Consider the following 15,310-nt stretch of genomic DNA (forward strand, 5'->3'; position numbering starts at 1 on the left):
GTGCGTTAAAAATTTTAAAATAAAAAAAAACAAAGTGTATATTGTTTGTTTGCCTTGTATATGAGTTCTTTTGGTTTACCCTTTGTTTACGTCACGACATGTAAATACAATTTAAATCAAAAAACAAAAAAGCAAAAGAAAAAAAGAAAAAAAGCAGAGAAACTTTGGAATCTCAAATCTGAATATATTTTTAGAACCAAGAAATCTGTCTAGAAAACAACCGCTTTGCGCGTATACTTTTTTCATGCTACCACAAGCAAGGGTATCGCTGCAGTCACAACTATAATTATAGCTACAAGTACAAGTACAAGTACAGATACATATACATTCATTAATACTCTATATACTGTTTGTGCAAGTGTATTAGCTAATGAGGGTGCTTGCTTTGCTAGTAGATACCTTGTTCCATAACTTTTCATAACTTTTCCATTCAAATAGTCTTGACAATCAACAGCTCAAAGTGTTTCCATTTTCGAACAACAAGGGCGCCTCTGATGAGGCCACCTTTGACAAGAGGAGATCAGTCAGTTACGATAACCCAAGGATCAAAACGCCTCACAACGATGCATCCCGACACGAATTGCCTAATCAATATGAATATCAGACTCCGCATGCATATCAGAGGATAGCTTCTGATGGTGTTATGTATAATCCACCTCATTGGAATCTGAGCCAGAGCCTGAGCTTGAATCAAAGTCTGAATCAAAGTCTGAATCATAGCCTGAATCAAAGCCTGAGCCAATATATAAATTCGCAAACGTATAGACGCCAATCGTACCAATCGCAGTTGGACTCAAAAGAATTTGAGTTTCTCATACCATCTGCATCATTTAGTCCAGTTGTAGAATCTCCTACGGGTGGGTCTAACTCCGAAGGTGGAGCATCGCCGTCACCACCAAAGTCGCTAACACAAAGTGTCAACTCCAATGCAATTGGATCCATCATTGGCAGCTACAACTATGGCAAGACCTCAATGAATCTGGAGGCAGCTTCAAGTCGTTCGAGCTTGACAAAGATGCAGTCAAGTGAATCTCGAGATGCCAGATCGTTTCAAGAGAGTGCGCCAACATATTCACATTACAGAAACAGTTCCGATACGTCCACGATTTCAAACATGTCTAATGTTGACCACCTCAACAAGAGTAAACGGTTTGTTCGTTATGCCATGGATACCCAATCTGAAGCGCTGAACCCGTCAAAAAAATGGGGCATTTACAACGTGCTTTCTTGGTTGCAATATCATCAGTTTAATAGATCTTGGCAAGATACATTCAGAAATAATGAAATCTCGGGGAACAGATTTTTGGAGCTAGAAAATTTTAGCAAGGACTCGTCTATTTGGATACAGTTTTCCAAATATTTGGAATTAGACGACAACATGAATTCCATCGACAGATTTATACATTTGCTCCATGAAGAAAACTTGAAAGAGAATTCACTGCTTGAAATACCGTCCCCGGTGAATTTGAAATACGAACATAGGAAATCAACTTCGAATCTTCCAACTACTACAAATACATACTCGCTGTTTCAAAGACCAGTATCGTACGTTGAGATGACGAGGCAGAAAGAGCCATTACCATCTCCTTCCTCGCTGCATACGTTATTCAAAAAAGGGCACCGGCAAATCAACAGTGACGGGAAAGAAAAGAAAGGCCACAAATCAACAAATAGTGAGGGCAAGGAGAAGAAGAAATCAGTGGTGGTTGAGGAACCAAAGCATTCAAAACTGGAGGCAAGAAAGTCGAGTGGGATAATGAACACTATTCGTAAACTTGGTGGTGACAAAGCCGCAGGTATTGTTAAACCATCGGGTAATAAACAATCTAATAAGTCAATCCCCAACTCACAATTAAATGAACCTCTTGCTAATCAGCAAAAGATTGAGTTGGAATCATATCCATCATGGGAAACTACAAAGGAAGCAAAGAAAAAACATCTGCCTACACAATCAATGGTATTTCCCAATACAGCTACTGTACCTTTACCGCTGCAACCTCCACAACATCCACAACTGTCTACTGCTACTACCACGAAAAGTTCAGTGCCCAATATTGCACAGCAACCTAAAAGCTCAACGATGCATCTGCAAGTACCAACTCCACTGCAACAAGCTGTACACTACTCGGCGCCGCAACTGCAACAGGTTTCCAAACCTGTTCCAGGATCGGAACTTACTCGAATACCATCTTTGAAAATTGTAAACTCGCCATCTTTACTTGATCCATGTTACAAGCCCAAGCAACTTGAGATTGATCGCATGACGATTTTAGTGACAAAAGACGGACAAACATTCACAACCGTTTTTGTTCTGAAATCTCAGTTACTGGATATAGAGCTTATCAAGAGACAGGTTATAAAGGCATTGGACCTTTTGGAATTTGGGAGTATTACTTTTCATTTAACAGACTTTGGTGCAATGGAAGGATCTGCACTTTCAGACGATGTATTCGAACTAGCTCTTTCTTTGTCCGATGTTCCCAAAATTATGGTGAAACAGGAGATCAGATCACCGCATGAAACAAACTCTTCAGATTCGAAATCATTTGATACAAATAGTTTCAAGTCTACTCCTGTAAATTTACTTCAAAAAACAAACGATACGAGTGTCGACTACTGGAACTTTAAAGATGAAGCACTGTTTGCAAAAGTTGCAGAGAGTCGAACACCTGATCACTTTTCTGTTCCAGGATCAAGCTCGTATATTCACCAGCCTCACTCGCCGCAACAACAACACCAACAACACCAACAACACCAACAACACCAACACCATCAACAACATCAACAACACCCACAACACCATCAACAACAACATCAACAACAACATCATCATCATTACATACCAAACTACAAGCCGTCTACTGCACTCGAGGAATTGAGAAACAAACAACTTCAGCAAAAGAATTTACAAAATTTTCCACTTAGGTTACCATTTGGGAATAGAAAAAAACTCACTCCTATGCTTCAAGTGAATACATCGCCGTTGCAAGCAGAAAATTCACTATCACCATCTCCTCAAGATTCATCATCTTTCAAGGTTTTGCGAAAAGGTGCTAAGGAGATCGATTTTGATGAACGTCGCAAATCGCCATATGAAAAGAAGGCTCCAAAATTGATTCCAAACATTTACGCTTCCTCAGTGGCCAATACTACATTATCCCCTATATCTGCAAGTACTGTTTTAACTTTGCGAGATGACCGTAGAGGATCAACAAATGAAGAGCATCAAAGAACAGAAGCTGAGAATAAAGAACATCAGAATGTTCAACAGGGCCAAAGAGACCAAAAGGACCAAGTAACGCGGACAGGCTCGGCTGGTTGGGAAAGTCAAGCAAGTGTTGGAGGTGAGTCCGGGGATTATCGCAAAGCAATGCTTGAAAAGAGTAATAGTATAATTGCACGAAGAGCAGCACCGCCGCCACCTTCTCAAGGCTCTCTCAAGCTTCAAAAAAGGCGTCTGAAAACTGATGAAGCATCGAAAAAGTCCTTTGAAAGGTCCAGAGTATCGAGTGGTGTATCCAACTATGCTTCCAATGATGCTTCCAATGATGCATCCAATGACACATCCAATGATATATCCAACGACATATCCAATGAAGTGTCTAACGACAGCGAGGAAGATTTCTTTGTAAAACCTTTGCTGAAGGTTTCGATAAAAGTATCTGCCCCTGCAGGCAATGAAAGGGACAATGATCTGAAATCAATAGATCAAAGTGATTCGGATGATGATTTTTTTGTAAAGCCCATGAAAACAAAGGCGAACCAAAAACTAAATCAAAAACCAAAACTCGAAACAAAATCGAAAATTTTAGTCAATACTTCAAGCTCAGTTGAAGCTTTGGCTAAAGCACCTTTCAACGTCCAAGCGCAAGTATCTCACCCAATGGCTGTGAGACCACCTGTTGAGGAAGTTTATGACAATCTTGAAAGGTTTTTCCCGCATACTAATCTTGATAAGCCTATTCTTGATGTTGACGATGTCACCACTTCACCTACTGTGGCGAAACGAAAACCTACGATATCGAGAACCTTTTCTAGCGCTAACATATCTCCTAAACTTGCAAATAAGGAAGCTTCATCAGACAATTTCCAAGTGCGTAGAATGAAAACGATTCGAGGTGTTGCAAATGCCAGACGGAATATAATGCTTCAAAACCAGGGTCTCTCGTCTATTCGTTCAGATGCATCCAAAAGTAAACAATCCAGTTTGAAACGAACAAACACAAAGATGTGGGGGCAAAAAGTTTATGAAGTTACTAGTTCCGAGATTGAGAAAGGGTTTGTTAGTAAGCTTCGAAATAAGCAAGGCCACTATGAAAGCTTTTTGTGGATTAAAGGTGAGTTGATTGGTCGTGGCTCGTACGGGAGCGTTTACCTTGCACTTAATGTCACTACTGGTGAGATGATAGCATTGAAACAAGTCTTTGTGCAGACACAAATTGATGTAGAGGACTTTAACAAAGAGATTAAAAATATGAAGGATCTTGACCATGCAAACATTGTGCAGTATTTGGGTTGCGAGAGACAAACAAATATGTACTGTTTGTTTATGGAGTATGTTGCTGGTGGTTCAATAGCCAGTTGTTTGAAAAGTTATGGTCGGTTTGATGAAACTTTGATCAAGTTTGTTACTAAGCAAGTCCTACTTGGTCTCAAATATTTACACAATAACAACATCATTCACCGTGATCTCAAGGCTGATAACCTTTTGCTAGACCTCGATGGAACATGTAAGATATCTGACTTTGGAATTTCGAAAAAAATCAGTGACATTTATGCTAATAACGCCAACATGTCGATGAAAGGTACTATATTTTGGATGGCTCCCGAGGTAATTGATAATGAGGCTCAGGGATACAGTGCCAAGGTTGATATTTGGTCGTTGGGCTGTGTTGTATTGGAAATGTTTGCTGGCAAACGACCATGGTCCAACGAAGCTGCGATCAGTGTTCTTTACAAAGCTGGAAAGGAAAAGTTGTCGCCACCAATACCACAGGATATCGCACATTTAGTGAGCAGTGAAGCAGAGAATTTCATCAAGAGATGTTTTATTATAGACCCAATGTTGCGGCCTACTGCAGAAACCTTACTTGAAGATCCTTTTGTCACTTCAAATGAAGAATTCTGCTTCGAAGCTACAGAAATGGCGAGAATCATCAAATATAATAGTAAGCTCACGCCAAATTAAGAAAGAAAATAAAGAACAAGAAAAACAAAACTAATTATCAACTGGTTATTATTTTATAGTATATATACATAATATAGGGAAACCCAAAGAAGTAAGGATCACTTTGGATCCATCTTCACTTTCTGCTTCACCTCAAACTCAACTCATTGATTGTCAACACTGTTTGAAATGGCTCGACTTGATAAGTCTTTTTTCTTCTGCACCTCTGTCTCTTCCTCACCACTTGGTACAATGGCTCTCTTGTAATCTCCAGAACACTGGCTTTCAAATGAAACAATGATTTGTCAATTCCTTGAGGAATGTGGTACGTGTAGTTTGGTGTTCCCAAAGTTGTGACATCGTTCAAGTCCAACACATCACCTGTACTTACACCTTTTAATTTGTATGGCAAATACACTTTGTCGCCTTTTGTCACCAAGTATGGTAAATTGTGTATCCTAAAAATTGCATACAAGTTTCTCGATCCGTTGGAGGACAATTTCAAAGTGGAGAATTGGTCTGTTGGTAATGCGTTGAGGTTGGAAATGGGAGTTTGTGCTTGTTGTGCTTGTTGTGCTTGTTGTTGTAATTGTGGTTGGCCCTGTTTAATTGGGCTAGCAGTCGAAGTAGTTGCTGATGAGTAGAGACGAATAGTTGAGTTCCTCACTAACAGTAAGGACCTGCTTGACCTCAACAACGAACTTATCATTCTTGAAGAATATGAGCTTGTGTATGTGTATATATATATATATATGTTTACAAACAAGAAGGTGTTTGTTGTTTTTTTGCACACAGTTCGAAAGGGTAACACCGTTTGTTGGTGGGGGCTCTTCAAGATTAGAAAATTTTCAAATGCTTAGGTTGGGTGAGAGAGGTGGTGTGCATATACAATCACCGATTCGAAAACCTCTTTCTCACTTTCTCACTTTCTCACTTTCTCTCTTTTTTTTTTTTTTTTTTTTTTTCTTCGCCAATTTTTTGTTTTTGGAAACTCAACAACAAACGTTACTTTTTTGCAAACGATAGCAGACTAGATAGGTGGACAACTTTGTTCTTATCTAATTGAAAGTTTTACATTTTAATAGATATTAACTACCTAACGCGATTTTCACGACTCGACCTGGGGTGAATTGTATAAGACTAGATCTATTAGAGTACTGCACATTTGATTTTCTTTTTATAAAATTGGGTGCAATTTTTAACTTTAACTTGCTGTCGAAGAAGAAATTTTAATTGATCAACCTGGTCTTAAAATTGATGAAATATCTGGCTATCTTAAAAAAATACTTAATTGCATTGATATATTATCTACTACTTACTGACCTAATTTGAATACGATTTCATCTTGCAACAACAGCAAAAAAGTTATTAATTACATTCACCAAGTCGTTCTTTTATCACACACGCACATACATACATACATACATACATTCATACAGGTATTGCGACATAAAAATATTTAGGCATTGTTAAGATCAATTTGTTGCATCATCGCCCAATCTATTCATTTTTTTATCATTATTATTATTATTTTTTTTTTATTTTTGAAAAGCTAACCAACGTTTTCCAATCAAATATACTTTTTATTTTTAATCAATCATTAAACAACAATGTCGGGATCGTTTTGGAAGTTTAGCAATGGCTTTACTTCACTCTCGAATATCACCACCATTTTGGAAAATTACAACCAGAATAGGGATAAGCTGGATTCTTCTCTGCCAGAATCAGTCAAAGAAAAGCAGAGCGATGTGTTATACAAATTGTTGGATGAAAATGATTTATTGCAAGAACTTTTATCCAATAACCCAATGCTTTTAGAGTTTTTAAGAGAGGAAGATGTGTTGCGAATGTTGGTGGACATCGTTATCTCAGAGGAGAATGAGTCACTGGATCTGCTAAAGATTCCTGAGGATAAAGAAGAGGAGGAAGAAGAAGAAGGTCAAGAAAGGTTTAAAGAGAAACTGCAATCCGACAACGATGAAGATGAAGATGAAGATGGAAATGACAAGGCTAAAAACTCTGAAAAAGGACTGGAGGATTCTGATATTGGTAACAAGGACGACAACGACGAGGAGGAGGAAGATGATGTAGATGATAAGAAACTGGATAAGAAACAAGGTGATGAGGATGATTCTCACACTAATGATCAGGAAGACCCCGATGGTGATAGTGATGGTGAAGATACCGAACAGGAATTGCCAGAAGAGAAATTTAGAAGACGTGCCACTTTGGCCGCAGAGGTCTTGAGTGCAGATGTTTGGTCATTAACGGATACAGTTATGGAGTCTACTTCAAACCTTGATAGGTTGTGGAGTGTATTGGACTCGACCACGCCGCTTAATATGAATGTCTCAACGCATTTCATGAAGATTATGGAGCATTTGTTGGATATGAAGTGTGATGAAATGATTACATATCTCATTGAAAACCAGCCAAACTTGGTTGAGAAATTCACAAACCACCTTTCAAACCCACCCTTGATGGATTTCTTGCTCAAGTTGATTTCTACAGATAAACCTGATAATTCTACTGGTATCATTGATTTCTTGCAGAACCAAAATTTAATTTCTCGACTAATCGATGCATTGGACGTGCCAAATGAGCCTATGGAGGATGTTGAAGTTCAAACTGAAGCTGTGGCTGAGGCTGAGACTGAGTCAGAAGCGACCGTTGAAGCTAAGGCTGAAGCCAAGACTAAAGCTAAAGCAGATGGTGGTGCAAGTCATGAGATGTTACTTATAGAGCAAAGCAGTGCAGCAGATTTCTTAAAAGCACTCATAACTATATCTGCCAATTCTACCGCTGACAACTCCACCATTGGTCCTAATGAGCTCACTAGAGAGCTTGTTTCTGAAGAACGAATATCACAATTGTGCAAAATTATGCTCAAAGGTGGCTATGCTTTAGCAAATGGTGTAGGTATCATCATTGAAATCATTCGAAAAAACAATTCTGATTATGACATCTTGCCAGTTTTATACATCACTTTAGAAAGTCACCCACCTACCGGGAGAGATCCGATATATTTGGGCCATCTTTTACGAGTCTTTGGAGAAAACATACATAATTTCAATAATCTTTTGATCAAAGATGAAAGCGACTCTAAATTGAGAACACCATTTGGTGTTATTGAACCTTTAGGATTTGAGCGGTTCAAGATTTGTGAATTGATGGCTGAACTCTTGCATTGTTCCAATATGGCACTTTTGAATGACAATAAAGGGTTTGATGTTGTTAAGGAAAGAGATGAATTGCGAGTCAAGATGAAGGAGTTTGATCCTGTTAGTTTCAAGTACAATGAAACGATTGTCTTGCCTAGTGAGGAAGAAGAAGAAGAAACTGGTGATGATACTGATGCTGATGCTGATGTTGATGTTGATGCCAATGCATCGACGGATGCTAACAACACGGATCAAGAGGATGGACAATCTCAATCAAGGCATGATGATCTGCTTACCGAGTCGGCTGAATTAAAGGACGACGATGAACCAGTAAATGATACTATCGACGAGTTTAACAGGCAAGATGATTTTAACGATGAGGATGGACCACATGCTAATGCCAACTTATCCGAAGAAGAAATTAGATCAAAGCCCGTGGTTGGAGATTTTTTGAAGATTGCATTATTCGACACCCAGATTATCTCCAACATCTTATCGATGTTTTTCCGTTTCCCCTGGAATAATTTCCTCCACAATGTTGTTTTCGATGTTGTTCAACAGGTTTTGAATGGGTCGATGGATATTGGCTTTAACAAGTTTTTAGCAATTGACTTGTTCCACCTGGCTGATATCACCAACAAAATTATAGAAGGTCAAAAGTTATGCACTGATTATGAAACTAGTCACAATGGTTTGAGATTAGGGTTTATGGGCCATCTCACATTGATTGCTGAGGAAGTTGTTAAATTTGTTCAGCTTTTCCCAGCAAACACTTTGAGCGAGTTTATCAATGAAAAGATTGAAAGCGATGTCTGGGAAGATTATGTCAGCCATGTGTTGTACGACACCAGAGAAAAGTATAATGCTATACTTGGAGGCAACGATGACGACGATGATGATGAGGAGAAGGATGACGAGGAGAACTCTACTTTTGACGAAGGCTTGGGCGAGATTATTGAAGAAGTGAAAACTGGGTTGTCTTTCCAGGATAGTGGTGATCAAGATCCTGAAGTAGACCTTGTTGAGGATCAAGTAGAGTCTTTGGAAGATGATGATGATCATGATGATGATCATGGTGAAGGTGAAGGTGAAGGTGAAGGTGAAGTAGATGATGTCGATACTTTGGCAAATACAGGTAAAGGAAATACTGATCGGGCAACAAAGAGTGACTTGTTAGATAGCGATGAGTCTGAGTCTGATGATGATGATCAGTTTTCTAATTTCATGGCGCAGCAACTTGCATCCAACTCTAATCATGAGGTCAAAGATCCCCTGCTGCGAAGTGACGAAATCCATAAAAGGTTGGACTCGGATGATAGCAGTAGTGAGGATTCCGATGAGTACATTGACCCAAATGACGATGGCATGCTGTACAAGAAATCCAATCCACTTTACGACAACTTGGGTATATTGAAAGACCACCACAATTTTGGCGACGCTGATGACGAAAAAATTGAAAAGACAAAAGAGTAAGACCATTAATACAAAACATAACATCGAGAGGGGTCTGCGCATATACACGTAGCAGCTAAACTATCACTTGTTTTACATATAGTGCATGAATCAGCTTCATTCATCCTTTAACCCTCGCTTCCACCTCCAACTCAACCTGAACTTCGATTTCCACGACACGAATATGAACGAAACGTTAATGCATTAATTTATTCTCAAGTTTACGATATACACTAATACATAAACGTATAATCTTTCTTTTCTTCTTGATTTCCTTCTTCTTTCTTTTTTTTTTACATTTTCTCTATTATTTTGCTTTAATGGACAACGGTTTTGTAGAATGGTGCTCTTCCTTCTCGTTCCAAAGGGGGTACTTGTGTAGGTACACCAATAGAAGGTAGCAGTTTATCTTCAGTATATTTCTCTCCGACACTAGAACTCTTGATGCTACTAATAGCACTGCCGTTGCTAGAGGCAATAGCCTCGTCTTCGGCTTGCGGCACACCGCCCATAAGCCCCTTGCTCATTGCCAAGCCTGAAGACCTTTCAATGACTCCACCATCGTAGAATTCATCCTCGATTGGATGCATCAATACGGTGTTCTTATTGGTAATAGTGATCAATGTATTTGTTGGAACACAGAGCCAGTCACCTCTTTCAAAAGTCAATGGTTCGCTTGCCACGAATATGACATCCTGCGATCTGTTTAACCGCTCCATCTTGAATAACCCTGGCTGGTATTCAAAGAATCTCGATCCCGTACTGAAATGCAATGAGGCGGCCTCGTCTGTCTTTGACGTGATGTACCTGCTCACAACAATCGATTCTCCATCTGTAGCTGCAAAGTTCAACAATGACGGTTCTGTTGTCACCTCTAGCTGCCAATTCTTTACAAGCTCAATGGTTTTCAATATGGCTGTCTTGAGCACAACATGGGAAAACACTGTTTCTTTATCTTCGGGATCGTATCCCATCTTGTCCAAGGTATCAAGAAACAATGCAAAACAGCATTCCGAATCTGTTGAGCCTTGTATAAGAAGAAAATACTTGTCTTCCAAATGGTTGATTAATTTTTTCTTGATCTTGTCAAAACACGAAATACCACCATTGTGCATAAACATGAGCTTACCGAAACTGAATGGGTGGCAATTGGTTTCTGACAAAACACCCTGTGTTGAAGCTCGAACGTGGCCAAAGACCAATGATGACTCTGTACAATGTGAAAGGTTGTTTAGATTAACATTATTCCATGCAGGTGTGATTGCTTTGAATACACAAGGCTCGTGGTGCTCTGTGTAGTAGCCTACACCAAACCCATCTCCGTTTATTGGGTTTCGCATGTCTAGTCGTAATCGAGAGTCAAATGACTGGTTTATTATGGAGTGTGCTGGCTTCGTCAACAAGTCTGAGAGGACCATGGACTCTCGTCCTTTGAATATCATAAAACGACACATGGATGTATTATAAAAGACTTAGTTGGTGGAAAGAATAGAAAACTAAAAAGTGTGGTGAAAGTGGGAGTGATAAGGATTTACTACTGTTTTTATATTTTTTGTTTTTATATTTATTTTATTTTATTTCTTTTTTTTTTTTATTTGGTTTTGAGTCACTTCTAGGTTTCAGTAGAGAAAATAAGATCCACAGTTTGTTTGTTTTTCCTTTAATTTTTATTATCTATATGCCAAAATATATATATCATGGTTGAGAATAAGGGTAAAACAAAAGATAGTGAAGCTAGAAATGATTTAGACGATAGCCAAGCTTCGATAGTGAATAATGGTTGTCGTCAACTTGTGCATTTGAATATAGAAAGTTAGTTAATTGTTGTATTTTATGATCGAATAAAGTTTTTGCGTTAAATAATTACAAATTGGAAACATTTTTTTTTTTCACAAAAATTTGGTAACAATTAAGTACTAAATATTATATGTCTTATTTCAACTCTCTAGAAAGCTGAACAAATTACATTGGGGCATATCAAACTAAAAAAGTGCAAGCATTGTTCATTATAGTTATAGATCCAGCTTTAAATCAATACCCGTACCAATACAAAATTTTGAGTAAAAACAAAATAAGAATAGAAAAAAAAACAATCATTATTGTAATTCAAAATGAACTTGAATAGATAGTGCAATTGTATTCATCTGGTATAATATCACGTGATATTATTTAATGTATCAAGAAAACTTTTCTTTTCCTGTTTTAAGGGGGTAATTAGGGGTTGTAGTTTGAGTCAACATGTCTGCAAAGTCTGGAAAAATTCGTCAAACCAACTTTTGCGAAACTCGCACAGACAAGTTAGCGAGGTAGTCGGGGGAAAAAGAGAGAGAGAAGGGTGGTGTAGTATAAGGAGTGTATAATAGCAGGGGTAATAGAAGGTTCGAAACCAAGGGAAATGATGAGAAAATACGTTTGCTATTTATTTGGTTAAGGGGCCCTGCATTACTCTATCTTCCCACAATTCCTTCCATGGGATTCTTTCAATTGATCATACAATTGATCATACATTTGATCATATAATTGATCATACATTTGTTCAGTATTTAAGTCCCAGAATCTTTCTCCAACGTACATTTCAAAGCTCGACCAACAGTTCCTAACAAGCGTTATCCAGATTCTGTAAAGAACAAAAAAAAAGAAACACTCACTAAATTTTAGAGAAAAAAAAAATAGAATTCAAAGCAATTTTGGAAAACCAGTAACTTTATTCATTCCTTAATCATGTCTTTATTTAAAACTTTGCAATCATCGCCAGCTACAATCACGATCTTCCACAATACAAAGATTCCTTTGTCGAACAAATTGTACGATGTCTTGAACAAGACATATGATACATTGCCAGAGAAGCCAAAGTATGATTTCCAGCTCGATGTTGAGAAGAACAAGATGCCTGTTTTCAGTCAATACCAGGACTTTGTATCGAAGTTTCTCAAGTCAACCCAAGATAGGGAAGTTTTACATAGCCGTTTCCCGTTTGTGAAAAAAGATGAAGTAACTTTGCTCAACAGTAAGGGAAACCAGGTAACCATCAAGGGCGCTGATTGGGCCAATAAGATCTTTTCCGAGTCCGAATATCAATTGATATATGAAACATTCAACCAATTGGAGGAGAATGCTAATTCCTCGATCTCTACCCAGCCACAAGAACTATTTGAAGCGCCATTAGTTGTTGATTGGGACCAAAACAAATTGGCTGGTGATGAAGAATCATTGAGAAAACTTTTGGCCAAATACGTTGATCAATAAGCAGGAAGCATAGGAGAAAAAAAGGTTAAACTTTGTTAAACAGTTGATCTGTTTGTACTAGTGTACTACATAAGTAGGGTATATAAAGTTTGCAATAAAAAAAAAAGAGTGGACAGTAATGCATATAAATACGTTTATATGTAAACTCAACTTGACTTGGTTCTTCTATTATCCCTTTATAATTTCTTTACTAGTCTTTTGGAACTCTTGTATTTTTTTGTGTGTTCATACTCTAAACTATTACTTGCCTTTGCTAGCCGAGGATATTGCTAAGAAAACAACTGTGCGAGTGCTGGACCAGGACCAGTATAGACAAACTAGACCGAACCCCCAAAACAACAAAGAATTATGTTAAAAAATATATAGCGGCTAATGACAAAGTAATCAACTTCCACATTATATACCACTCAACATCACCAGTTCTGTTTTTTTCTTCTTCTTTCATAATGAAGATCTATTTGTTGGCTTATAATGGCTTATCGGCCGGTTTATGGCTCTACATATTGTTTCAATGCATAGCCAACATTCAAAGGGGCTATTTCCTTTACAAATCAGGTGGAGATGAGATTCCTCATAGTTTCATGTTGTACACTCAAATTTTCAATTCATTGTTTGAATTGGCACATTCAGTCACAGGGTTGGTGCCTAGTCCCATCCCGACGTTGTTGTTGCAATCTTTTGCTCGTTTAATCATCTTAGTTGGTATATGCTATGTGATCCCCGAGTCGCCTGCAAATTACGCTTTATACACTTTCTCCGGATTAACTTTAGCCTGGTCAATCACTGAAATCATCCGCTACGGCTACTACTTCTTGAAATTGAGTCAAAAGGCACCCGCATCGGTCCCATATTCAATTACTTGGTTGAGGTATTCAGCATTTTTTATATTGTATCCATTAGGATTGGTTTGCGAAAGCTTAACCGTCTACAGATCATATGCAGTGATTGAACACAGACTACCATACTATTCCAAGTTTCTCAAGTACGCTTTACCACTGTATATACCTGGGTTTGTCTATCTTTACAGCTATATGATTTCGCAAAGAAGAAAAGTGTTGAAGAAAGAGAAAGCAAAGCTAGCATAGAAGATGAGTTTCATGGTTCTTGTTTTGATTTTTCAAACTCTTTTGAAAAAGGAAAAAGAAAAGAAGATAAACAAAAGTAACAAAGACCAGTTTACATCTACACATATATTGATAGACTTTATTGAACCCAATTCTTTATTTTTAATGTATTCATTGCACAATTGATGATTCAGTTTTTTATCTACATTTTGTAGTACTCGTCTCTATCTCCTCCTACTGCATTTTAATATACAAGAATAGAATATAAAAAAAAAGGAAAAAGAAAACAAAAATATGTAGTTATATATTTATATATAAATATATGAGAAAAAGTTGAAAACTAGCATTGCTCGCGTAGCTCGCACCCCATCAAGACAACACCAATTCGTCTCTACATTATTCACCATCCACTCTTTCCATTTCCCTTCCTCGTTTTTTCCAATAACATCAGCCATTCAACCCTCTTATTTCGCTTGACGTACACACACATACACACATACACACACACACACTAACAAGTACGCATTCCAAGATGGCAAACACATCCACTTCACAACCTAACAAATGGTTGGTTGTCTATAACTCCATTTCTGCGTCATTATGGTCAATTGTGTTTTTCAACACTGTGTTCCTCGCATCTTCATTGGGTCAACCTTTTGTTTTCGAGAAAACAAACTACCTCAACACCTGGATTCAAACATTGGCCATTGTTGAAATCTTCAATTCGCTCTTGGGTCTCGTAAAGTCTCCATTGTTTACCACTGTAACACAAGTGTTTTCACGTTTGTTGCTTGTCTGGGGTATTCACCAGTACTTGCCATTTTCACCAGCAAACTACCACTGGTGCTACATTACCTTATGTTTGAGCTGGTCCATCACAGAAATCATCAGGTACTCATACTATGCACAAAATTTGAGGGGACTGGTGCCACATTGGTTGACATGGTTGCGCTACACAACTTTTTACGTCTTGTACCCAACTGGTGTGTTTAGTGAGGTTTACCAAATAATCTTGTCCTTGCCAACTGCCGGCTTCTATTATGGCTGGTTTTTAAGAGTTATTTTGGTGACTTATATTCCTGGATTCTACATGTTGTACACCTACATGATTAAACAAAGAAAGAAGGTATTGGGACCAAAAAAAGTGAAGAAGAATTAGAAAAGTTAGAGAGTGATAGGAAGAGAGGTGGAGAAGAAAGGAAAAGAAAGGAAAAGAAAGG

At 38.0% G+C, this 15,310-nt stretch overlaps 7 protein-coding genes across 7 annotated transcripts; 6 read left to right on the plus strand and 1 right to left on the minus strand. All coding sequences in view use genetic code 12, as the record gives it.

Annotated features, from left to right (window-relative positions):
- Positions 1-244: 244 nt before the first annotated feature.
- On the plus strand, positions 245-5,188 carry BCK1 (mitogen-activated protein kinase kinase kinase; the record flags this gene model as incomplete). The annotated part of the gene is made up of 2 exons (XM_001523749.2): positions 245-262; positions 485-5,188. The coding sequence occupies 2 exons, from the start codon at positions 245-247 to the stop codon at positions 5,186-5,188; spliced, it is 4,722 nt and encodes a 1,573-aa protein (XP_001523799.2).
- Positions 5,189-5,315: 127 nt separating this feature from the next.
- On the minus strand, positions 5,316-5,876 carry PVL30_005347 (uncharacterized protein; the record flags this gene model as incomplete). Its single annotated transcript, XM_061119679.1, has 2 exons — positions 5,316-5,800; positions 5,870-5,876. The coding sequence occupies 2 exons, from the start codon at positions 5,874-5,876 to the stop codon at positions 5,316-5,318; spliced, it is 492 nt and encodes a 163-aa protein (XP_060975662.1).
- A 901-nt stretch (positions 5,877-6,777) lies between these two features.
- On the plus strand, positions 6,778-9,801 carry SIT4_4 (sporulation-induced protein; the record flags this gene model as incomplete). Its single annotated transcript, XM_001523751.1, has 1 exon — positions 6,778-9,801. The coding sequence occupies one exon, from the start codon at positions 6,778-6,780 to the stop codon at positions 9,799-9,801; it is 3,024 nt and encodes a 1,007-aa protein (XP_001523801.2).
- Positions 9,802-10,402: 601 nt separating this feature from the next.
- Positions 10,403-11,079, plus strand: PVL30_005349 (uncharacterized protein; the record flags this gene model as incomplete). The annotated part of the gene is given in 2 exon segments (XM_061119680.1): positions 10,403-10,410; positions 10,425-11,079. The coding sequence occupies 2 exon segments, from the start codon at positions 10,403-10,405 to the stop codon at positions 11,077-11,079; spliced, it is 663 nt and encodes a 220-aa protein (XP_060975663.1).
- A 1,422-nt stretch (positions 11,080-12,501) lies between these two features.
- Positions 12,502-13,026, plus strand: PVL30_005350 (uncharacterized protein; the record flags this gene model as incomplete). Its single annotated transcript, XM_001523753.1, has 1 exon — positions 12,502-13,026. The coding sequence occupies one exon, from the start codon at positions 12,502-12,504 to the stop codon at positions 13,024-13,026; it is 525 nt and encodes a 174-aa protein (XP_001523803.1).
- A 446-nt stretch (positions 13,027-13,472) lies between these two features.
- On the plus strand, positions 13,473-14,111 carry PVL30_005351 (uncharacterized protein; the record flags this gene model as incomplete). Its single annotated transcript, XM_001523754.1, has 1 exon — positions 13,473-14,111. One exon carries the CDS (start codon positions 13,473-13,475, stop codon positions 14,109-14,111), a length of 639 nt encoding a protein of 212 aa, XP_001523804.2.
- Positions 14,112-14,622: 511 nt separating this feature from the next.
- PVL30_005352 (uncharacterized protein) lies at positions 14,623-15,249 on the plus strand (the record flags this gene model as incomplete). The annotated part of the gene is made up of 1 exon (XM_001523755.2): positions 14,623-15,249. The coding sequence occupies one exon, from the start codon at positions 14,623-14,625 to the stop codon at positions 15,247-15,249; it is 627 nt and encodes a 208-aa protein (XP_001523805.2).
- Positions 15,250-15,310: the final 61 nt, after the last annotated feature.

Source organism: Lodderomyces elongisporus, chromosome 7 (genome assembly GCF_030384665.1).
Source record: "Lodderomyces elongisporus chromosome 7, complete sequence".
NCBI lineage: Eukaryota > Fungi > Ascomycota > Pichiomycetes > Serinales > Debaryomycetaceae > Lodderomyces > Lodderomyces elongisporus.